The sequence below is a fragment of the Coturnix japonica genome, chromosome 5 (assembly GCF_001577835.2).
Source record: "Coturnix japonica isolate 7356 chromosome 5, Coturnix japonica 2.1, whole genome shotgun sequence".
Classification (NCBI taxonomy): Eukaryota; Metazoa; Chordata; class Aves; order Galliformes; family Phasianidae; genus Coturnix; species Coturnix japonica.
In genome coordinates this window covers 20,187,930-20,214,391 of record NC_029520.1, presented here as the reverse complement: position 1 = coordinate 20,214,391, position 26,462 = coordinate 20,187,930, and the positions used below count along the sequence as shown (strand labels likewise).

General features: G+C 34.8%; 1 protein-coding gene across 1 annotated transcript in view; it reads left to right on the top strand.

The window, feature by feature from the left end:
* FUT8 (fucosyltransferase 8) overlaps positions 1-26,462 on the top strand; it is a 66,423-nt gene that overhangs the window by 10,404 nt on the left and 29,557 nt on the right. Inside the window, exons 2-3 of the mRNA XM_015864462.1 lie at positions 4,568-4,639; positions 21,656-22,075. Of these exons, the coding sequence (XP_015719948.1) occupies positions 21,873-22,075 (203 nt within the window). The 5' untranslated portion in view covers positions 4,568-4,639; positions 21,656-21,872. The remainder of the gene's footprint in view (positions 1-4,567; positions 4,640-21,655; positions 22,076-26,462) is intronic.

Below are 26,462 nucleotides of genomic sequence, written 5' to 3'. Positions count from 1 at the left end.
GGACAGTGCTGTTGACCCTTTCCAAAAGTATTTTATTGTTCTAATATAATGTTTTGCACTTCAGTGTAGCAAAGTTTCAGACACTAGTATATTGATGCAAACTTTCAGGTTCACTTTGACAAAACCAAGTCAACTCAGTTACTAACAGGGTTAGTACTCACTTATGTCCTTGATCTGCTTCCTTAAAGCCTTACTCTGTGAGTCATTAATACTAAATCTCGTGCTTTGAAAATTCTGCTAGCTGTCAAAAAGAAAAGCAAGAGTCAAAACCAAACAGCCTCTCTCCCTCAACCACTTTAATCATCTTGCTTGGTAAGTTTTCTTTTCTTCTCTCATATAAAATTTTCCTGTTAATGCTATGTGGATACTTTCAGGGTATTTGGCTTCTGTGACTCTAGATTTCAAAATGAGCGTATAATCCTTTGATATTCATGATAAATTTCCTGCTTCGCCATTTGCATCTGTATTTTCCAAGTGAAATATATCTTCTAGCTTCATGAAGCATCTCTCTAAACGTGTCATCAACTGAGTTGTATTTTTATTTACATTCCAGCTCATCTTGTTTTATTCTCCATAATTTTGTCATTAGCTTACAGAGAATAAGAAAGCTCTAAAGGTAGTCTACTGATTGCCGTCCTCCCTGTGATTCTTTAACTAACTGTGCTCCTGCTCCTCAATTTGGGATCAATATCTAGATTGCCATTTATAATTTTCATTTTATTAAAGAGGGAAGTCTCTGCCTTTAATTTGCTCATTGCTGATACAAATGACAGCAGATTTTTAACTTGCCAGTTTGGGAAGCACAGATGGCGATTCACATGGCTGAGAAGAAATGGGACTCTGGGGAAATGAATCACAACATACGTTTTTCTGGTTTGGAGGGAGCTAAGAGAAATCCAGTGCTTTCCTTTTCCCCAAGTTTCCCCAGATCTGCATTACACATGCAAGTGTATCACATTGAAGAAATTTCATTGTAGTGTATGTGAAACTTTGTTGAGTGAGAAACACAGTGATGGAGGTACATCCCAGATCTGCCTTCTGGGAGTACTGGGATGTGTCAGTGAGCACCATTTGTTTTTGAAATAAAAGGGAAAAATGAGTCAAATATCTGGGCCAATGCCTTTTGAAGGGAGTGGAGAAAGAGATTAGGAAAACAGTTCAAGTGCTGTTGGTTTACTACATCCAGGGTGAATTGCTTCTTCACAGTCTAATAGATTGAAAGTGTTTTTATATTTGGGATGTTGCTCAATAACGGAGTTATTAGATTGGCCTTTAGATATGTTCATGAAATAAATCCATTAATTGCATCCAATGAAATCCATTAATTATATACATTCTCTATCAGTTCTGTAGGCTGAAACCGGTATGTATGAAACTTTTGATATCGTAAAGGGACTTTATAACAGGGTATAAACCAAGACAAAAATCGAAGTAGTAAAGTTATACCTGATAACAGAAAAACAAATACAAGTAAAGCCCTGTACTTCTAGGCTTGTTTTGAGAACTTTGAGGGGAGTGTCATGCTTTCAAATTTGCATCTTCTTTGATTAAAGTAGAATTTAATTGGACAACTATATGTCCTCCTAAAACCTGCAGTAGTCAAATCTTGTTTGAAGGGGAGCACAGAAGGAGTCCTCTGCATGTCGCTGCGTAATGGCTGATTCCTGAGACTCTTTATTTGCTGTGCTGGAGAAGTTAGGTGTGACGACTTTCATCCTTGAATATTGTGAATTCAGTATAGCGTAGCTTTTTCTAAGGTGTTAATGGTGAGGAATCTTTGACTAATATTTGTAAAAATTATTTGATACGTATAAAGATTGTCTTTACCTCTGTTCCCCTGGGTTGTATTACTTTTTTTACACATTGGTTTAAGGAAATTTGCTTTGTGTCAGCAGCTTGACTGATTCCAGACAGACGTATTGCAGGGTGTAAGAAATCAAATTCATTATTGAAGCTAAATAACTGTGTTTTTTTTCCCCATAAGGTTAACTTTCTCTTTTGTCTTTAAACATGGAAACAACTTGGAGCTCCACCTATTTACAGAAGGAATCATTTCTTACTTATTTTTGTTTAATAAAAATTAAAAAATGATCATTGTAACAGTTTTAACTGTTCTTGTTGTTTCTTTTCTACAGATAAAATTGTTGGAATAAATTGTTTCTTTTCCTGTAAAATTTTTTTCTGAATGTAATTTTAGTTCTTATGCCTGCCAGATACGTGAAATAATAGAGACTGCAAAGTAACTGACTTTGCTAAAAATCTGGCCTGTTTCCTTCTGAATAGGAAGAAATGATTATAATACTCAGTAGCAGAGGATGGTTTATGTGTTTGGAGCAATAAATAATGGTTCAAGTTTCATAAAAGAAAATTAAAAATGCAGATGATTTATTTATTCCAGTGCTGACAAGAACTCCTGGCATAACTAGACTGCTAATCAGAGGTACAGGGATCTGGGCCATAACACAACTCTATCTGTTTTCTTCTCAGATGGTTCTAAGGCACACCAGGTGGTTTATAGCTTTTAAAAAAGGTTGCTAGGACCAGCCAATAAAGCACTAGTTAATTTGCATTTAGGACATGGTTTGTAATACTGATCAGTCACACTTAGAAAAGACAGAGTCTCTCAAAAGACCCAGGAACAAAAGAGTTTTTGGGATTATGCTTAAGTTGAATTCAATGTCTTAAAAGAGAATGAAAGAGAATTTGGCAAGTGAAGCTAGAAAGAAATAAGAATAGTCTTTGCTGAGTGTTGGAGAGTGCATGGGAGAGAGAGACAGCACAAAGTAAATATGTCTGAGGGAAAAATTTAGTTCCAAAACACTGGAAAGTCAGATGATGAAATTTAGTCTTGAAAAATTAGTAATGGTGAGAAAGAAAATCAGTGGTTTTGTATGGTCTTTTCTACAGTTATATAAAGAGGATATGTTAGATGACAAAGCTGAACCTGGAGGCAAAAGTGATAGGTGAGAATTTGAGATTTGTTGGTTCTGGAATATTGGAAATCTTGGGAAGCTGAGAAAATATTTGGTTGTTGTTAGTTGTAATGACTCCAATTTTACCTGTTCTGTTCTTTGAGGCTTCTGCTGGTACCTGAATGTAAGAGACAAGAGCATTTATTTATTTGTTTATTTCCCTTGTGGTGTGTAATTTATGTTTGCTGTTTCATTAATTCCCCTCCAAATAGGAGGCTGTTCATCACTGGCCAAAGATGAGATCAAAGTGAGGTGATTCTTCCTGTAGTAGTAGGAAAGTAGTCCTGGCGTGAAGAATGGGTCTGATATGTGAAATCAAATGTAAATGTTTGGCACAGTTGTGTGGGAAAGGGAGGGTTGGTATATTTGGATTATTATTTTTTTTTCCCCTCTGCATACTGAAACGATCAAACTCTAATGGGAATTTTCGCAGATTTACCATGTTTGGAAGATCATGGGCTCTGATTTTACAGGTGGAAGTTATGTCAAATAATTTATTACATGGTTAAAAAAAAAATAAAAAATACAGAATTAACCATTTTAAAAAAAAAGTTATCCATGTTTCTACTTGTGACATAATCTTAGAGTTGCCAGAATGGTTGCTCAACTTCTTTTCAAAATATAGGGACACTTAATAACTTTTAAGCAAAAATAAGATTAATTTGGCAGAATTGTCATTGAGGTAAAAGCAGATGCACTTATCATTTTCTCTTCACTCCTGTTCCTGGTGCTATTGTTACTATAATTAGTTTCTTATTTATTTTTCTTTTTGCCTGCTTCCCCAGTTTCGTCCCTTTCCTTGAAGTCAAATTAACTTTTTCTATATCCAATTTATACTATCTTGAAGTCTGATATTTGCAGCTTTTGATTGCTTTTTCTCTTAAATGATCAGCAAGCAACACTTAGTTCAGTAGTCTGCAGCAGTTCTGAGGTAATGAGAACAGAGTTATAAAGTGAGGTAGTAACTCCATGCCTTGATAACTCAAAAGTAAGAGTTTATTGAAGAAAATACACTTCCTATACACTACAATCTGCTATGTATGTTATGTAAAAATATAAACAGAGCAGTTCAATTTACTTATGTGTTGTTTAAAGGTAGATTTTTTTTATTATTATTTATTTATATATTTTTGGCTTCTGAGACCATGTTTTAGAATCTTACTCCTATGATTTTTTGCAGTTCTCTTCCTCCCCCACCCAGGCCCGGCTATATATATCCAAAGAATTACTCCGCTGCTTTCTTTTTCCCTCACATCCTGGGTTTGTTTCCCAGCTGCCTTGAAAGCATCTACTTTGGGGCGGGGGGGAGGAGGGTGGAGTTGAAGCAAACATCACTATTTATATTGCAAATTTTTTCAAGTTTCTAATTTTCAAAAGAGATTATTCATGTCTATTGATTTCTGTTTTCAGAGGATTTATGGGACATGTCAGATGTTGAATTATAAATCATAAAACAGAGGAACTTTTAAAAAAAATATGGATGTTTACATGCATCTCTTGAATGTATGTAGTGGCTAAAGGATGAAAATGCATATAAAGATTTAAAAAGAAGAAGGGTATAAACTAGTGATCTTCTTTTCCTCTTCTGTTTTCAGAGAATTAACTGGGTTTCAAAATGAAAGTGAGGAAGTTCTGGGAAATATTAATTTGAACAGGAATTATTGTTGGTAAGTAGATACTTTTTTTTTTTTTTTCCCTGCAATATTGCTGCCACCAAAACAGCAATACGGCTGAGTGTAAAGAAGCTAGATGAGAAACTTTGCTACTTAAGTAACAATCAAAAACTGCCCTTCTAATGGTAAATCAGTGTCAGCTGGAAAAAGCAAACTTTGCAGCACAGAGGTCAGGTCCTTTGCTGGATGTTTTGTGGATTCCATTTATGAAGAATTTTTTATTTTATTTTTTTAATGTCAGATCGTTGACAAGTCTGGGTCAGTCAGACACCTTTCACCTTTTTCTTTCCCTATCCCATCTAAAAAGCGAAGTTATTTTATAGATACATTGTGTATCCTCTGTCATGTGTACAATGTACTTTGTCTCTATTCTTGGGTCCTTTCATTTGCATCTCAGTTGCAGATACTGCATTTCTCAAAGCTAAGTAGTACTTCAGTACAAGTTATACACACATCTGATTTCTCTCTATCCGACCTGTGAGCAACTTGATCATTGCAGCTGAAAATAATTGTGTGCTTTGGGATATTCTAAATCCAGGGCTCTCTTTCCTCAAATAGTGACATATTAAAAATGTAATATTACACGTTCATATGCTTTTGAAGGTCTATCCAGGAACTGTAACTTACATTCAAATAAATGAATGATAATAAATACATCTTAAAATCTTCTTTTTAAATACTGATAAGAGTGAAGTTCACTGAAATGTGGATTCAGGTGTGAACTTAGAACCCAATCCTGTTATGTTTGTTTGATGCAACTATAGGGAGGACTCTTATGATCAGTAACATTAGTAATTATGGTAAGGATAAGAAGATTGAGAGAGCTTCTTGAACTTTCAAAACTGAGTTTCACAACCATCTCAGAGTAAGTTTGTTGCAGACAAAGATGCTTTTACTATTCACACACCTTCAGTAATGATTGTGAATTAATCTGGAGACAGCTAAAGCACTCTGAATTATAGCGATCTATTTGGAAGTATGGAAGTAACTCTTGAAGTTTGCTTAAGAATTTGATGTGTGATTTAAAAAAAAAACAAAAAAAAACCAACCTAAACAACAACAACAAAGGAATCTTGTGGCCAAAACAGAACAAGGGTATGGAGATAACTGAATGCTTGGAAAGCTGGGTTTCCTGGAATTGGGTTAGCCATTGTTAACAGCCCGCAGCTGGAAGACATTGGCTGTATTTCCTGAACACTGCTCTCACTTCACTTTGTTCTATTTCTGACTCCTGCTGAAACCATTTGTGAATTGATTTATGTCAGAAACCTACCAAAAAGGTGAGTTAGTGGGTTGGATTAGCTCAGATAAGAGTTCAGAAAGTGTTAAAATGATGCAAAGGATGAAATGAGAATGTGCAGGTGGTAGCAATGAGTGTGAGGGCATAACCTGACCGTTTAGGTAGCAGAAAGTCAGTAGATCTGTCCAGCAACTTGTGGAAGGGTCAAAGTTATTAGGCTAGAAATAGCCAATGTTACTTTTGAGTAGAACAGAATACAGATTCTGTGACAGTGTTTGACTAAAAGTAGGTGATCTTGCAAAATTTTTCCTGGTCTTTGCTGTGAGTAGGGGGTGACCTTCCTGTACTGACTGGAAACAATGATTCACAGAGAATAAGTTTTGAAAATCTCCTGGCAGACAGTAACAACATCTATAGTAGTCTCTCTCCCTCCCTATATGTAAACGCATGTAAGTATGTATCAACTTGAATGGTTTGTGCAAACCATTTATTATCTGAATTTGCTGATCCCTTGAACATGCTGCCCTAGAAATTCATAATACAGCAGTTGCTCTGTTGTCTTTCACACATTTTTTGTGTCCCTATTTGGCTTACTTGTGAAGTTGGTGTTACAAAGCACTGTAAAGTTAAAAGGGTGATCTATATTTGTTTTCAGTGTGAGCCTTGGATGTAAGTGTATATACTTGTTTATATTTAGTTTCTGTAGTACAGTTTGCACTGTGCTCACACTTCCTTGGTTTGTCAGTGGTGGTGGCAGTTTTTCCTCTGTTAGGGAATCAGTCCCTCTATCCTAACTAAAGGAACACTGAGGTTTAAAACTGCATGAAACACCTTTTTGCTTTCTCTTTTCAATTTTTGTCCGGGGACAATCAAGAGGAATTGTACAGGCCTAAGAACTGCAGTGTGTGGGGCACCAGTTCAGCTGGTGGTTTTGGATTTATTACTCAACTACTGGGGCAGATTAGACTGAAAAAATTATTGAAAAAATTATTTTTTATTAGGAAAAAAGAGAAAATAGTCTGAGAGAGGAATTTTCTGAGCTTCTCTTGTGGTTTTAAAGATATAAAGGCTCATCAGCAAGCAGAAATGGGAGGGAGGATGCAGCAGGACTGCATAGTGTACTGTCCACTTGAGAACGGGAAAAAAAAAAAGGAAGATTGTCATTGACTTTGAAAATGGAACTGAAGTCTTACTTTATTGCTGAGGGAATAAATGTATTACAGAATCTTGCAGTCATACCATTAACTTCTCAGTATCATGTTTCCTTTTGCTAACATCTTAGCAGCTGTCTTACTTTTAGCCAAATTCAGCATATTACTGGCAACATTTTACACCAAGTTCTATGTAAAACACAATGTGTAACAGTAACGGGGATATTAAATACAGTGAAATCTGTCTTTATTTAAAGGCATTACAAGCTTCTTTTCAATCAAATGCTTATTAAAGGGTCATGTTGCATCATCTTTTACAGCAGTTTTATCACTCTTTTTTTCTGTTTATAAGTATTTATCCTGCCAGACTAAGTGTAGAATACTTATGAACAACTATTTGTATTGTAATTCTGACACAGAGTATATGCTTTTCCATGAAAAATGCTAATTGTTTTTTAGAAAATCCTGTTCTTAAGAGTGTTTTCTACGCCTTCTTGCCCAACCATGATAACGAATATTAATTTTATTATTATTTCTTAAACCATAGGATGCACTCCTTTTACTTTCATATTTAAGATTGGTTTAGAAAGGCAGAACTGGTAAATATATCTCCACTCTTGATCTGTCTCATTTTAGAACTTCCGTTGCCTTAAAATGCTGTGGATTTTTTTCCCTGCATATTACAGTTGTGGTGCTACACAGCAAGTCATGTGTTCAATATCTCTTTATATGCAATGATTTCAATTTAGTTCATATTTCCCATTTCCAATTGATTATCTGATACCTGATGGTAGTCTGGGATTGCAGACATCCAGAGAGCAATCATTCCCCCTTTTCCACATTACCAAATGACTTTGACTGCCGTCAGTGGTGTTATATGGCAGTCATATCTGGCATGAATGTAAACTTCCTGTATTAGAAGGATGTGAAGAAATTGCTCATTGTCCTGTGACAGTAACAGTAAGTGATCTTATAACTCAGAGCTTTTTTTTTTTTTCACAGACCCACAAACACCACTCAGCACTGTGCAGCTGCTCTATGAATGCTTGCAGCAGTTGGTGATTTTTATGCACCATCTGTATTATGCATCTTTTCTCCTTGATTATCTTGTCTTAATTTCAGCATGATTTGGTAGTTGCCGCAGTCAAGTAAATATGGAAAAATTATGTGTGCTTTTGTTATATGTATGTAATACTCATCTGAGATGGATGATATTTCTTTGGAAGGGTAGCAGAGTGAAAACTAGTGTAAGGAGCCACAGATATTTTAGGAAGAGCGCCCTAAAAAGCATCTAATGGGAACTCTGAGTTTTCATAATTCCTTGCTGCTGTGATTAGTACCCCACAGAACATAGCAAAGCCATCTAGGAATTGTATCTTAGGCAATGATAAAGATGGCTCTGGAACGTGACCTGTATTGGACATCTTTCTGTTGATGGAAGGTCTTGTGAACAGGAGCTGAAACATTGGCGAGGACAATTGTATGTGCGCTGTAATATGTCTCTATTAACAGTAGGTTAGTTCTTGAAACTTTTTATACTACAGCAATACTATTAGAATATGTTCTGAAGATATTTTACTCAAAATATTTTATTGTATTTGTACTTTTCTATTACTAAACTAATTTTATTTTAAATTAACATCCAGATCATTGATACCTGCACTAATTTTGTCCCACACCGCCTTTTTTTCAATCAACCACTCTTTATTTTCTTACACTCTTTTAGGTTGTTATGTGTTTTTCATAGGGAATTTCAGAAAAGTAACTTGTGTACTTGGAGCCTCTGTTTTTCAGTCAGTAATTGTAGCTATTACCTTGTGGGTAGTTCTTAAACTGTGTTACAGTATGAAATAATTTGTATGTGAACCTGAATTATTAAGATTTTTTTGGAGGGAGGAAGGTAATTAGTGCTCATACATCTAAAATTGTTTTACACAAATTGTAAATTGAATATTCATACTATGTCAGCACTTTGCAGTAAATTTACAGCGTGGCTTATGTTCTGATACATACACTTTGAGTCAAAATATGCTTACATGTGCAAGTATTCCAAACATACTGCACAATCACAGAACTGTTAATACAATTCCAGTGATTTTCAACTGGTAACTTACAGCCTTTGGCTTTTGCTGTTCAGTGCAGTAGCAGCAATCCAGGGTATATCAGTATGTTGTGCTCAGTATAAAATAATCTCTTGAGTCTGGAGGCATTTTACAACATTAATACCGGAGTTTGTTATTATTTTGGTGCTTTACTAGAGCAGAGAGCATAGCAGAGAATGATGTTAAGAATGAAGGAAAGTTAAGCTCTGTTCACAGAATCTCTGGGATGTAATTCACGCATTCTAATGGCTTCAGGAAGCATCTTAATAACATAAGTGCTCCCACGCCCTCACTCTGCTTATTTCTTCCACATACTCCACATACATGCCTTTTGAAGCAGCAAGCTTTCAGGCTTCTGTAAATCCCTCCAAGTTTTCCACTCCTGTGTTGTGGGTTTTTTTTTTTCTTCCCATTTATCTTACATTGAATGATTGCTCATTGCCTGCATTTCATTCTTTCCTTTGCATTTACTATTTCATAATTTAGTAACTAGTTATAAACAAAAGATCTGGAGATGGAGTAGATGACAGAGCGTGTGAGATATTTCCCTGATGTATGCCAAATACAATTGTTAGATTCTGTATGATTTCTTGACAACTACAGATCTTGTCTAGCGCTTTATGTACTGAGACTCAAAACAGTCTATAAAGAAGCATCAGAAGAATCAACTGACTGGTAATTTGAACAGAATGTTCTTGCAAGTTAGTACGTCCATGTAGGTGTGCTTTGTCTAAATCTGTAGACTTTCACCAAGTCACTGCCAGCTACTTTCGTTAGTGCTTTGTGTTTCAGCAGGCTCTATGCTTCTGTGTTTTTAGTGACCTTTTGTCATGGTTTTGTAATTTTGCTATCAGTATTCCACATCATAACATCATGTAAAGTATGGATACTTCTATTGAATGTGCAGTCCACAGAAGAAGACTACATATCCCAGAGAACAACAGGGGTAATGATAAGTCATGGGACCAGGACGCTATATAATCTTGTTCCCAGGCTGGAGTGCCCTCCTTCTTCTCTTGAACTTCTCGGGGAGTGGGAAGCGTTCCAGCCGTGTCGCCTAGAGTTCACAGTAGGCCTCTCGGTTTTCGGGGACTCTCTCTCTCTGTTTTGTTCGATTTGTTAGCCTCAATTATATTATATTGTGTTATCTTGTATTTTGATATCACATTTAGTAAAATAAGTTTTTCCTCCTTAGATTGCCACTGTTTTTATCCCATTCCCCTTTTCCCCTCCTTTCCAGGCCCTGGGGTGGGGTGGGGGGGGTGGGGGGGGGCACAGGGTGGCTTCCCCTGTCACGGGCATAGGTAAATCTAAGTAACCCGTGACACCTTTAAAGTGAGTATATACCCACATACGTACAATGGTTTTTGCATTTAGAATTTATACTTTTTAGCAGAGTATAAACAAATGCTTTATCATATTTTTTTTATACACATACTTTTTTTTTTTCCTGAAATGCACTTTGTTTCTCTGCTTAATTCTTTTGATTTTTTTTTTTTTTTTAAATCTAATTCTTTTGCAGTTATGATGAGCAATGAACTGTCTTAGTCATCTAAAAATTGATTGTATTTATGAATTGATTATCTTTTTTCAGCTGCTCAGTGTGACTGCTGAAGAATCCTGGAGGCAAGAAGAATTGGGTTGTTCCCCCCCCAACCCTCTTTTTTTTTCCCCCTGTCATTTTGCTATACAAAATTAAGGAACAGATTGGAAATAAATTGTTTTTTTTTTCCCTAAGTGAGCAAGTTATTTTGTAACAAGCAAAGAATGAGTTGAGCACTAAAATACATCTTTGAAAAAGTGTCAGTGATGAGAATTCTTTTGAGGTTGTTTTGGTAGAACTGATGACAGCTCAGAGTGTTTAGGTGAAACTGGTACTTATTATCAGGAAAAAAAAAAAAAGAAAAGGATGTTTTTTGTTTCACTTTGTTTTATTATCGTTAATAGTCTGAACATTTTAAAACCATCTACATTTCTGGAGTTATCATAATGGTAAATATATAAGGAGTATTTTGATGATTGATTGAGATGACTTATGAGGTTTCATGTCTTTTTTGTATCCTAATAGTGTTTTTTGTTTATAAAATACTTTTAAGTCAAGCAGAGGGGGAAAAACAAGAAGCAAACATGAAAAAGCTTATGCAAAAAGCCTATATTTTACAGGAGAAGGCTTCTTACTCAGAACTGAAATGATCGTCCACAGTAATGTGAGTGCTGTTTTCATAGGATGTAGCTCTATCCCAATTGGTTAGAGTCTATTAGGATCAGATGCTGCACATATTTATTTAATAGAATTAAGTTTGTATAATATTAATTATATTGGTATCTGTAACAGAAAAAAATAGAAGATGACAAACTGAACAGAGCCCTGTTTTAAGAGAATTCGAAAGGCTGTGTTGGAGGCAAAAGATCTGCAAGTTTCATTTTTGTACCAGGCAGATCTGGAGAAACTTTGAGAAAAAGTTGTTGGGTATATGCCTAAGTGTGGTGTATTGCTTTGTCAAGTGATCTGATCAGTAAACTGTACTTAAGTTTTCTGTTGTTTGCAAGGCTTTTTGACACTCTCTGCTGGGAGAATAAAGATGTCCTGTAATAAGAGAAACTGACATTTGGTGAACTTGTAACTCAGTAAGGGAACAGGAAAAACTGGAGTGTATGGTTGTTTTTCTTAATAAAGTATAGTGCAAGGATGAATCTTATATCACTCAAGGAACTGTGCTGAATCACGTCATAAGAATAAAAATTATCAGAAAAGCAGAGAATTGGAGTTTTTCTCAATAGACTGCATTGAAAACCTTAGCATTATACACAGAAGTAATCTTGACCTAGTGTCAGTTTTTGTATGCTCATCTCTTACATGGAGTAGGTGTAAAGAAAGTTAGCAATGAGCATGTATTGGGTAGATAATGCATTTTAAATATAACACAATCTGAATTAAACAAAATAAAGCTACAAATGTAGCATTTTGTGGAAATGGTTATGTGTTATTTGGGACAGCGTGTGAGCATCTTTTTACACACAGTTTCAAAACGTAAAATGACAACAATAGAAGCTATCAGACAAAAACAACAACAAAAAAATCAACCAAACTATTTTACACTTTATATCTATGAACTTTCATTGGGTACCAAAGAATTTTTTCTTCCTTCCCTTGTGCTCTGAGCCTTTCTGTATTTCACTGGAGCTGTTTTTATGCACGTAAATAACCAGCAAATTTTCCAGTTCAATCTGTGTTGGTTTAAGTTTAGCAAAATGTCAAAGAACTGCTCCGAGTCCTTTTCTGATTCAAGAGAAAGTGAGATTTTAAGTGAAATTTTTGGGTTCAATTCAACTCACTGCATTAAAGGCATAATTCAAAACACTGGCCTTAAATGTTCCCAATCTTAATATTTATTACTTAGGGAAAAGAAGTGAAATATTTTGTGCAGCAGTTGTTGCTATTTATGGTGTAAATAATTTATTTTTGTGTATTGCAATATGAATATTCAAATATTTTTAAAGTATTTTCCATTCTCTGACAATGCATTTCTATATTTATGCATAACTGAGTTTCTTCCGATTTATTTATTTTTTAATTATTAAATAACTTGAAACAGATTCTTTGGCATTTGTAAATCTGGTGATAAGCACACAGTTATTCTTCCTAGCATCAGAAATGTCTTACAGTTTGAGAAGTATTAATGGAGCCATAAAAAGCAGATCAGTGTGCTGCCGTCTTTATTTTTTGTTAAATATACATTGGATCTGAACTTTTGGTCACCCATTGCTAATTTAGATATATGTCTCCCATCGTTGCTCTAAAAATAAAGGCCTGCTCATATACTTAAAATGCTTACTCAATTGCATATATGTTTTTAAAAGTTTAAGTATGACTGAAATAAATGATTAAATAAAGCTCTCCATCTCAGGGTATTTTAGTCAATGAGAACTGGATCAGAAGTATTGTTTTTCTCTGGAGCCACCTGTGTGAATCATAGTGAGATAAACTCGGGTTGGATAATTTGCCTTTTTTTGTTGCAAGGAGTTTTTCTTTTGAGAAAGAGACTTTTTTTGAGTCTATTCCTTAGTATTAGACAACTTATAAGCCTAATGTTGCCTGATGCAGAAGTCATATTTAGTGATCTGTTATTCTTGTGCTCTCTGCAGCCTTTTTGAAAAACATATGGTGACGCTCTCTTCCCTTGCTGTGGAATCGAAAGTGATAACTTGCATTAACAGCCATGAATTTCATGTTATTTGAATTCTGTTACCATAGGTGTAGTGAGTGATTTAAGTTCCTTCTTAGTAACTGCTTATGCATGTACTTTGTTTAGCTTTCCTGCTATGGCCCTGTATTTAAGCTGTTGCAGTTTAAACATCATCTTACCTTACAGAATCTTCAAGAGTTTTAGTTCTCTTATGCTTATAAAAATGGCTCATAAAATTCTGTCTTTTGAATCAGACAAGCTACCATAGGGCTTCACTAGCGTTAAGCATCTGCTTATCTATGTGGGTGATTACATTTCACAGTTAAAACCTGCCTTCCTGTATCCTTTAGGATTCTTTTCATTAAAAATTTACTCTCCGTGTGAAAATGACATCAGTATCATCTAAGATCAGGTTTGTGAGACCCTTTCTGTCTTATTTTCTTTTTTCATATTGCCTCTTGGCCCATGAATCTGGAGCTGGTTGATGGAGATCTTTAAATGTCTTCTCAGTGTACTTATCTCTGTCAAATCTTTGATTTTAGCAAAACCAACTCAAAAAACATCTGATATAAATGGAGAGTTATTGAAAGAAATATCACTTGCAAGGTCAAGGAATTATGGCATGCTAATAATCAACAGCTAAACATATAGGAAGAACTGACCGTGAAATAGTTACATATGTATTACAAAGTGGACAAAGTGTTTATTTGGAGAGGAAAACACCACTTCTCTCTTAAAGAAAATGGCTCCCCAAGGTTGATAGTTTCTAACACCACCGTGCTTTGACGGCCAATTTATGACTTACTGATAACTGCATTAAAAACAAAAATAGAAAATCTGATTTACTATGTAATCTTAATCCTTGACATTTTATTAAACAAAATTAAACAAAAAGCTAATACCTTCCAAAAAGTGCTTTAAACACAGTACATTTTAAAGCCATATGTCATTTTCCTTTGGTAATGTGTTATATAAATTCTGAAACGAAAAGTTGTTGCCAGATTTATCCGAGATTTTGACTTGCAGCTTTCACAGTCTGGCTTATTCATGGCCTTGCTACTGTAGGAAGTAATTTTGAGTGTTTCAATTAATTCATTTTTTAATTAAAAACAAACAAAAAACCCAACCCAGATGTGGCCCACTTGAAATCATATTCTGGCATATCTATTGCACAGTTGTCAAATCACCTGATCTCCAACTCTCTCACATGTAGTAAGGAAGGCTTTTAGCTCGGTTCTGTGACTTTTTCAGCTTCTGAATACGGTACAGCCTTGCCTATGCCAGGAGTTTGCAACCTGGTTGCAAATAGAAGTCCAGTTTTCTTATGGTTGTTGTGTCATGCATTTTTGCATAACAGTTACAAACACTGCTTACTTATCTGTCTGCTATTTTGTCTTGATTTTTGAACATCCAGATAACTTGTAAACAGGCTGGTGCTAAGTTTCTTGTTTATTTTAGATATTGCATGTTGCTTTGATGCCAGTCGGAGAAGGAAGATCCTACCTCTGACCTGGTTTCTGATACTTGCAGCTGTTATGGAGTGATGTGCAGAAGCTGGTGGAAGAGAAGATTTGGTGAAGAACTTCAGCACCAGCAAGAATGAAAGGATCAAATACTAGCTAAAGGTTGCCTGTTTCTGCCCCTACCGCACTGTTCCTCACCCAAGGTATTCAGATTATGGTGCCAGTTAGCAGCAATGTCCCCCAACAACATCTATATCTTTCACCATTTTCTCCAGTTACTACCTCTGGCAAATGTCCATTCCTAATAGTCAATTGGTCAGTGCTTGTGGGCCTGAAGACCTCTATATACCTTCAAGAAACAGTTTCCACCTGGCTTTGTATCCCTGAATACACAGCTGCTACTGTAACTTGTATTTTTGTCTTTCCTTTCTGCCAAACTTATTTCCCCTTCATTTTTCTACATTCATCTTTGTAATCACCGAACTACAGCTACAAAATTTTATGCAGTTGCATTTCTAGCATTTCTTGTAATGGCAATAAGAGTAGGTTGATGTTTCTATACGATTGTGTATAATATATGTACTGCCTAATTCACATAAAATTTTATATGCTGCTAGTCAAGGACTTGCAGATACTTTTCAGTCTGACTTGTTGTTCAAAGTACTGCTGATTGCATGTGTAGTAGTTTGCTTTTCAACTTTTATTCTGGTAACTGCAGAAGAGGCAGCTTGTACTTCATTCTCAGCAAGGCACTAAAACAAAAAGTGAAGAAATTGCATGTATGAACCTGGATTCAAATGCAAAACTGTGTAGGAAAGTAATATCCTGGGGGAGCGGGGAAGTATCCCATTATTTAAAAAAAAAAAAAACATGGTTAAGGGACTGTATTGTGTATGAATATGTATTGTGTATTCGAAGTACCTTTGGAAAATAGGTCCTTTTCTTAAAGCTCCTAATTACTGTGAGAAGTTCAGCTTGATATAAAGAAAAATGTCAGATAAAATTTAGAGAGCATTAGGTTATTTTTAAATTTGTGGCATTTGGAGAAAAAATCAGAAGTTAGATCTTAGTGGTTACCAGGTTGTCTGGAAGTTTATCAAGTTTGGTAAGCATTGTTGAATGCATTTTAACTGAGTCATGCTAAAGCACCTTGAGATATATTCTTCTGTGAACTGATAGCTAATGTGTAGCTTGCACGCAGCTTAATCACAACTTTTGTTTTGGAATCACATAATGATTGGTCATGCTAACACAGGGACTGTTGGTTAATGTAAATCCTCAGATGCTGGAGGAAACTAACCAGCAGCTTGTTACATTCAGTCTTGTTCTGATTTCTTTCTTCCTTCAAAACCTGTGATGTGTTTGGCTATTCATCATTCTAAGATTCTGGCATGTGGCTGTGATGTAGGCTAAGACTGGCCTGCTTTGCTTTAGTGGTATTCTGCTAATTCCCAGAAGTATTTCACACAACTATAGGCATTAAGTTCAATGTTTATTAGAAACATAGTTGGTTTTAGGTTTGGGGAAGAAAGCATGCATTTTTTATTGTTATCAAGTCCTTCCCGACTTGTGCAGGCCAAAACTCAATTATTTTTAAACTCTAGTACATTGGTTTATTTTTTGTAGACATCTTTGATGCTTCAGTTTAAATTGGGTAAGTGGCGGAGAGTCCATTAGTTCATTAAATCATCTGTTTCAATAGCTTGTTCCTTCAGCGCTAGATATTTATAGGTGTAGGTTTTCCTTTCCCTTCCTCATAAGATCAGTTTGATTAGATTAAATTCCTAGGCTTTAGGTAATGACTTTGTTTGCAAATGCAATCAACAATTTATCATCAGAAATCCTTTATTTTTTAATATAAAGTTATTGTATTTTGCTAACCTTTGTAGTCAGTTCTTTTACGGTATCACTTCCACAGATTTACACTCACTTCTTGAAAGTAGGTTTTTACAAGAGCTTCCAGTAGATTATTCACTTATTACTTTGGAGGAAGATTATGCTTGATGTTTGAATTTTTAATAATTTGTTCTTGTCTGTGGCTTTATTAGATTAGACTTGTATGGTGTTAATACAGTAAACAAACAAGAATAAATAAACCTTCCTTCTTATGTGGTTGACCTATTCATTTAGTAAGACAGCTGTATCTTCAAAAGGCATTTGGTTAGTTGATATAAGGCAAAGGTAATTTTTTTACCTTGCTATATTTCTGGTTAATGTATTATTTTTATAGTTAAAAAGAGATTGTAAAACCAAATAGTGCTTTATTCATTGCATATTAAAATGAGTCTCACTCTATAATTTTCTTGGAGGAGCCTATTATTCTGATAATTCACTCTCTTCTCCCTCTGAAAAAAAAATAAATAAATCCCAGTTATTTTTTATCTAGGTGTTTGAGAGAGAACCTTATAGGTATTTGGGAAGTAAGCTACATTTCTCTTTCTAAGATACAATCCTCTCTTTTGCTTAAAATGGTATCAGTTGCTTGCTGAAACTGCAGTAGTTGCCTAGGTGAAATGTTTAGTTTGTTGATGTCTTGTCTACCTTTAAAATGGTTTTACTTTGTTTAATTCTAAACTCCTCTTGAACTGTTTCATGTTCAATGTCCTATGTATACTTTCTTCTTAAAAATCCTGCACTGCTGGTATTTCCTCTTGCCAGGGAGTTTTCTGTGCTGAGATCAGAAATTATAGTATATGAAGGCTTCATTACTGAATAAATCTGCACTTGCAATGAAATTCAAATGGGTGGTGAATTTTCCATCAAGAAAATGTTTAATTAGAGAATAATCTGATTGTATAAATAATCTGCTAATCTCACACAAAATTATAAGGAAGTATACAAAGGGAAAATCGCACAGATTGCTTGGAGGAATCCATTGAGATATACAATTAGGATTTTATGGAAGCAGTAGTATAGCTGAAGGTATGGATGTAAGAATAAATAAGACTCGTGATTATATTTGCTTATTTCCTATTATGCATGTAAATAGAAATTGAGATAGAAAAGAGGAGTAACTTTACACAATAATTAAGTATGCATTTGGAATACTACAAAATGTGTCTGCGTTCCAGAAAAAGCATTAGAAAAGGAAGTGGGTGAAGTTGTGAATTGACATTGACTCATGCTGCAAGGAAGAATATTAGATTGGAGAAGAACAAATATTTGTGAAATTCCTTATGGACTGCATCTGTTACCTATTTTAGGTAAAGATGATGTTCTGATATGACTGTCCCAGCTATAAGGGATTCTAATGGAAGTTGCCTTACAAAGTAGATAATGGTTGTGATGATTAGAATAATGTGCAGGATGTATTTTACTTGTGATACTGGACTAGTAGAGTAGGCTTAAGTATAATTACACCAAGTGGAAAGGATTAATAAGAACTTCTGTTTATAGGATGGGAGCTCATCAATTTGAAGAGATATAAGTGCAGAAAGATTTGGAGCTTTCATAACTGAGGACTGGTGAAGTAAAGCGGCCATGAAAAAGACAAATCTGGTCCTGGGATGTGTCAGACAGAGGAAGTCCAAGAGAGAAAAGCAAGTATTTGTTTCGTGCAAGATACTGGCAACATCTTATGTGCTGTGTATACAATTCTGATTCCATATGTTATGAAAAGACTTAATCTGACTAGGAGCTTGTCCAAGATGTGGAAAATCTGTAAATCTCCTGTGGTGAAGTGCCTGTTATATTTTAAGTAGCACATAAGTCTGAGAAAGGTTATGCATGCTTCCTGTGGATGCGCTTTTGAGTACAGAAGAAGCACAGACTAAGCTCTCTGAACAGAACGTATACTTGTGCAAGAAAACAACTACAAATTCACAGTGTATAGATTTAGTTTGAAAATTAAAGAAGGAAGATGAAACTTAATTAATTAATGAAGAGGTTTCTGTGGGGTGGTTACAAGAAATATCAAGATGTAGATTTTGACTGAAGAAATCTTTTCTAAGCCCATAAAACTTGCTACGTATTTGCTTATTTGTATCAAAAACTAGCATCATTTTAATCTAAAAATAATTATTTCTTTAGTTTCCAGTCCTTTGTCAGAGGCTGTGCCGTCACACATAGTCACACAGGAGTTAGAATTTACAGTTCTTTTCCTAAGATTAGAGCAATGTACTTAGAGTAGTATGCTTTCCTAAGGAGATAATTTAGTTGGTGAAATTGTGTATTAAGAGAAATTAACAGTGATGAGGGAGTTCAATTTAAGTCGAATGAATGTATCGTTTTTTGAGTGTTTCACGTTTAGTGATTAAGAAGTCAATGTTATACCACTTAATAGTGGAGTGAGTTTCATATTTCATATTGTGAAAAATAATGCGAGACAATGTATATGCCATTAAATATGTGTATGTATTGGCTATAATAATGCAAGAGTTCTGCTTCATGAATAGCTTTTTTTTTTTTTTTCCCCCACCTTACGTAAGTTATACGTGAATAGAGTGGAGAGCCAAAAGTTTGCTTGCTTAGAACCAAGTTTAAAATATCTTAAATTGTACATTGCCAAGAAAAACATAAGCCTTTTCTGGGGCCATAATTCTGACCAGCAAGCAAAAACAGACAGGAAATCTCCACTCTCTCACTGAATTTATTATTGAAAGCATATTGCAAGTAGTAAGTTAATAAGGACCTTATTTAAATCATAGAAGTTTTAAGTATCACTTGATCTGTAAATAACCAAAAGACATTCTGGGTGCATAGTATAGATTTTTTCATTAATTAATCATTTTTTTGGTGTATCAAAAGTACTTTGACTTGTATGCATATTTTTCTTCTGATGATGATTATGGAGATACACATCAGTCTCTCATTTTTAACAGAAATAATTTTAATTAAGTTTGCATTCTCCTTATCATTTCCTTTAGTCATTTTGTATACACTGCATTCGCTCCTGTGAAGTAGTGGTTTTTAGCAAAACATTTCCTTTTAGTTTGACAACAAAACATTTTCTATGCTTACAGTGAATTGTGGTTTACATGTGTAGTATGATTTTTTTGATTTTTTTAAGGCAAATATTCTATCTTCTCCTTATTGGGGTCTAAACAAATTTGTGAAGCTAACTGCTTTTTCTATGCTGTGCATTTAGCAGTAAATAAATTTTAATGTGACTTTTTCTTACAGCTTTCTTTTCCAATCAATTGATGTATTAATGAATGTGTATTCCTAATAATTTATAATAGCAAATATTTATCAAAACTTTTTTGTTTCATTAAATGCTGACACACTTCATAATTTAATTGCTTCTGCAGGTGTAGCTGATTTGGCTCTAGGCTTACTTTGCTTGCAGTAACAGTCCTCAATGAGCTCTGGGAATGGCCTACATTGTTTTATGTAATGTGTGCACTTTTTATTTGGTCCCACACTCCTACTAAGTTAAAACAAAATGTGTATAAAGCCATCTTAGTGATCTGTAGAAGATGACATTATCTTAAAACATAGAATTCTGCCTTGCTTTCAAAGCAAACAGGTCAGGTCATAATTCATACTCTCAAAAAAAGCATTAGATGGAAAGAACTCAGAGTTGTGCTACAGATCTTTTCCATTTCCATCGTGCACGACATCCTACTAGTTTTAAATGGAATTCTTGTGTCTCTTTCAAACTTATACAAACAAAGGTCCTCCCACAAAATAGCTATGGGAAATTTTCAGCACTTTATATTAAATTTTACCTTTTTTCCTACCTGGAAGTAATTGCTCAGTGTGTATCCCTGGGATTGTACAAACTTGGAAGTTATTGGGAAATCTTTTCTCTAAACAAGAAATGGAATTGAAACAGCAGTAAAAGGTGAATGGGGGGAAAAAGAAATTAAGGTGAAGGAATGATTACACAGAAGAAGAACTTGGGAGAATGTGGGTGTGGAGAGCGTCTCAGAGAAAATTTGGTAGATTTACAGATCTGAGAATTGGAGATAAAGTTAATTTTGAAAATTGAGTACAAAAGGCATCAGGATAAAAAGGTGTGAGAAATGCTTTTGAACATTTTGGATGAGTCTATTGATTAAAGTTTAGTTTTTTAGTTTAGTTGTTTAATGATGTTTTGCCAAATGGAACATCAGTTGAGGTGATTTTGCATTTTTTTTTTTTTATTTTTTAATGGATGCGGTGTTTTAAGATGAGAAATGGCACTTATTAGGCAATTTCATACTTGTATTCATGTTACTTGTCAAAATGATTTTAGTAGTTTTAACACAGAAGAGACCTCATTTTAAAAATTAAGTTTCTATGCTCAAACCAGATTTTCATATGTGTGAGTATCATAGTGCTACATAGTCTTGCTTGAAATCTCTCCTCTTTCTTTTTAAGAGTTTATTGTTTTCTTCAGCAAATGCAGTGGAAAGGTGTAGAGAGAAGCTGTATTGTCTGAATTTTGGCTTTAATTTTAAACAAGCATTTCAGGGTCTGCAAGAAAGGAAGATGGACAATGGATTATGTGTCTAGAAGCTGTTTCTTACAGTCTTTTCCATGCTTGCAATAGCTTAATTTGTGGTACAGCTGCCCCTAGGCCAGAGTACTTGGCAACTGTAAAATATTTTGTTAGAATGGCTATGACAGTATACAGATATATAGTAAGTGTATGTATATGTGCGTGCATATATATATATATATATATGTACATATATATGTACTCTTATAAAAATTTATGTTTCTTCTGGTCATTTGAAACCCAGAATTGATTGCATTTTGTTTATGTGATTTGTTCTTCAACTCAGTGGAAAGTTAAAAGTGCTTTTCTTTTCTGCTTGTCAGAAAGTAATAATGTTTTTGGCAATTTACTGAATGTTAATGATCACACTTTTTGCTTAACTGCAATCAAATATGTTATATATCAGAATTATAATTTTAGATTTCTTAAAATTCTTTCCACAGAATATAATCCAGGAATGATACAATGTTAATTCTATGTTCAACTCCATAAGGATCTTCACTAAGGAACTGCAGTGAAACAAACACAGAATAATTTTTCTTCAGTACAATGTGGTGAAGTGGAGGAACAGAAATTGTCCTCTTCTGTACAGGCTAAGGACTTAAAATGTGTGTTGCTTTGTGAACAGAAGCAGTTCTGGAGTGAACTGAGCATCTGAAAATGCGGCCATGGACTGGTTCCTGGCGTTGGATTATGCTCATCCTCTTTGCTTGGGGAACTTTGCTCTTCTATATTGGTGGACACCTGGTACGAGACAGTGAGCATCCAGATCATTCTAGTCGTGAATTGTCCAAGATACTTGCTAAACTTGAGCGTTTAAAACAACAAAATGAAGACTTAAGGCGGATGGCAGAATCTCTCAGGTAGGATCTGAAAATAAAATTATTCAGAAAATGATTATGTAGGATAAAAAAAACAGACTTAAAGGTTGCTTTTTTTTTTTTTTTTTTTTAAACTTCAAATTTAGCATATTTAAAAATGCGGAAGTATTTGAGTCAGTGCTTTAAATGAAAATGTGCCAAAACATTTAAAGAAGTTAAATAATGTTGTATGTGTCGTTTTGCTTTAGTTCAAAGTTATTATTTGTCTGAGTGCTGCTGCCAGTATAACAGAGAGACTGACTCTTCACTGTCAACTTCAAATAGCTGCAATTGTTGTGATGTTTGAACCAATTAGAAAAGCTAGTGACTTTTGTGTATTTGTCTGCAGTAACTGAAAGCTTTCATTTTAAAATTGTGAGAATGTGTACAGCTTGTTGAAGATGTGTGAACTTGTTGAAGATGAACTGGTTATCACTAATATTTTTCTTTACTTTGCTGCTAAACCTGTAATGGTTCTTGTAGAATGGTGCGATCATTTCTGTTTTCCAAACTATTTGTTGTATTACAAATTGGAACTACTGTGGTTCAGAATGTTTTCTTTCACCTTTACAGACAGAGAGCTCTTCACATAGGTATCTCTTCTGATATCTCTGTATTTCTTTCCCAAAAAACTTGTAAAGGAAGAAGAACTTATTGGGGTAGGATGTGATGCCACATTCAGATTGCATCTTGGTTGCATGAACATTGCTGCACACAACCTTAAAAACCTTACTTAATAGAGGGGACAAGTGCAGAGGCTTTGTAAAAAACAGAGGAGCAAAATTCAGTACAAGATTTTAGAGAATTGTAGAATGTTATTTAAAATACATGTAAGTGATTTTGTGATCTGAATTCATTTACTTTTCCATCACAATCACATTCAGGCACCAGGGCATGTATAGAAGTGCTCTTGAGAGCTGGCAATAAATTCAGGGCCTTCAGCAATTAATTCAAGCTTGTCAGCAAACATTATGTCTTGGGAATTTTTTTTTCCTTCCTGGATAAGCAGGACATCTGGAGCCTAAAAGCAGAGTCTCAACATTCCACAAGCCTTGAGGAGGTACACTGTACCCTGCTAGGGTTGATAATATAAGCACTATAACAAGGTCAAAGTGCTAATTAGAAACTTAGTCAACAGCCATGTTTTTTGTAAATAAGTTCTTGACCATATATGGGACCTGGCCTATGTAACATGCAGATTATAGTTTGCTCTGATTTGTATCAATAAAGCAATTAGTTTATTTCTAATCCAAGCGTGTTAGAGTAGAACATTCCTTCTCTATACTACAGGTAATTGCTGCATATTTCTGGGCTTAGGCTAGATGATCTACTAGGATCATAACTGTATTCAATTCAGTGTTTATATGAATACGTTACTGAAGTGTTTCTGAGACATTTTGTCCTAATGATTTTGTGTAACTACAGAAGAATTTGAAACTCCAGCACAAGAAAATCTAAAATGACCTTAAAGGCCTATTTGATTAGCAGCATGCATACATGTACCTGGGGCTGGAAGGTGTAATTTTTTTTTGAAGGAAGTGATCTGAGATTGGTGAAGCACTAGACTTGGAGGGAAGTGATGTAAGACAATGTAAAGGCTTTCCATTATTTCTGTTGAACAAAATCAACTTCAGAAGATTACTGTTGCTCTAGATGTAGAATATACTGTGTCATGAAACAGGGTAAAGTATACTCACAAATTTAAACGTTTCAATATTAATTCCAGCTCAAAGTCATTGGGAATTTAAACATAACAGGAGTGCCTAGCCAGAAATTTGCAGTAATAAACAAACATCTGTTTAACTTCACAAATGAGAAGTGGAAGAAGATGCCCAAGTTAGCTTAATTTACCTCAGTGGGCAAAGAAGCTTTGTGAATGGCAGAAAACTACCATAGTATTCAGCTCTGCCATTAATATCAGATAGCTACAGCAAGGAGGAAAGGAACAGAAAGTGGATGTGATTACAAGAACTGTGTAGCTAGAAGTCACCAAAACAATTCCTCTTCTGAAATTAGAGAAAACTGGTATTTGATCATTAATTGTTTGGAGTCCTTATTTGTATAGTAAAATATGTTTAAGAACAGTACATTTTGATTGCTCAGTATTTCTCATTGTGATGTGTTGTTCCTGTGGCTTCTTTGACTTAATCTTCACTTGATAACAAAGCTCAGTCAATGGGGGGGTGCTGAAACTTAAGAGCCAGGCTGCACTTCGTTACATTTAATTGTGTAAAGAATTTTGGAGAATTACCATAATCTTTACATATTTATAAACAATACTAGTGTGAGCAAATCTGGATTTATTTTCGAAGCAGCCTACATTCTTATCAGTATGAGGCAGTAATAACATGAAGTTCTTTTATAGATTTTACTGATCTACTTCCAGTAGAATTGAAAGAGCTCTTTCAAGAACACATTATAGATGTCAGGTCATGCAGAAGAAAGAGAAATCTTTACTATAATTTTTGTTATTGTGGAAAACATGCTAGAATGTAGAATAAATTGCAATATTGCATAATGTTTCATTGTTTGCCTGCATTGCAATTTTGTCTGAAGTTTGAATTTACTAGTATGCTTATAATGCGATTGCTGAAAGCTGTCATCGTTGCATATAAATGATAGAAGGCTTTTAGGAGGAGGGGAGCTTAAAATGGTTTCTGGTTTTTGTAAATGGAAACTGGAAAAGGTACTTGTATGCCATCATCTGTTCCATAGACTTCATTTAAAAAATATATTAATGGCTCATAGTATTCATGTATTCCTTTGTAAGGTGCTGAGAAGGTGCTCACAGTTTTGTCTTTTGCAGTTAGTGGTATCCTTTCCTGGCATATTTGCATGACATTTTAGGAACCATCATTTTCAGAGTTCTCTGCAGGGAAACAGATAATCTTGCTAAATGTCTTCATATTATGTTCATATTGCTAATATGTCACACTTCATTTATATTTAACAATATGTATTTATTCCCTAAAGCCTACTAAGTATTACATATTGCAGAACCTGCAATTGTTGTAATAAATACAATAACCTGTTTCTTATTTGAGTGGGATCAAATGTTATAAAGCAGAGCAGGAGTGAAAAAGGGCAAAATGTAATCAAGTAAAACTAAGAACCAGTGATTCTAGACATCATTTTTGTTTTTCTGAGTGTAGCTTCAGAGCAAAGAGTACATTTTGGGAGAGCACTATAATTGCTTTAATGCAGTTGGTGCTGAGGCTGGGACAGAATCCAACCTCAGGATCAATTGATTATATGCAAATCTAATTATTAGAGTACTTGTGTCCATTTTTCTGGGCAGTTTCTGGCTGCACTAAGCCTGCAGAACCTAATAAGTGTTGAAAGGCAACTGGATGCAAAAAATAGTTTTGATGCAATTCCAAATACTATTTTAAAATGTTATTTTAAAATATAATTTTCTATTAGATGCATTTAAATATTGCAAATTCAAGGCTGAGATAATCTCACAGGCCAAGGTGTTAGGAAGAAAATCATTCAGGTATAGCTGTGAATTTCTGTTCTTTATTGTTTTGTTGTTTTCTTTCTTTTTCTTCAATGATGAATTAAGGAAAGGGGCACATCTTCAGTGGATATAAATTAGCTCTGCTGATTTAAATTGGCTGGGAATTTTTCTTGCTGGAGGTAACCTTTAGTATTTCCTTTCAGTTTTATTTACTGGGGTGGTTTTATCTTAGAAGTGTGAAATAACAACTTAAATTCCTTCTGTTTGTAATTACTAATAATCAATAAAGAAAATGCTATCTGAATGTAGATTACATTATTTGTGAATCTTCCAGCACTATGCAAAGAGCTCAGAAAAGTGTAAATGAAAGAATGAGAAAATATTTGTGTGGGAACCGGAAGGTTATGGCCTGAACCTGTAATGGAGCAGCTGGTGAAGGGTTGTAGCCAGCCCTAGGAACACAGGTGCAAACAATTCAGCTCCCTTACCTCATTTAATGACTGGACATTCTCCCTGCGGGAGTTCCTAGTGAGCTGTGATCCTCTGAATGGGGGTAATCTGCTCCTTTATGACCAAATTGTGATCGCTGACTTTCTTAAGTGATCTGAAACTGATTAAATGCAACTATATCTGCTGCTGCTTACAGAATTGGTGTGAGCTTTTGTCATCCTTTTGCTGACTATTTATTGTAAACTTTTAATACGTTGGAAGTAGGATAATATTAGCATATTTTTAATAATTTCTGGTTAAAAAATCTTTATAATATTTTACAAGTTATGGCAGTTAATTGAATGTCACTATATGACATTTTTGAGTGCTTCTTTTTGCTTTCAGAGGTTCCAGTTACAGATGGTTAATTTACCATCCATCCATAATACAAGAAGGCAAAAAAAATGGCTTCAGTGATATGTCTGGTATAGGTTACACTTC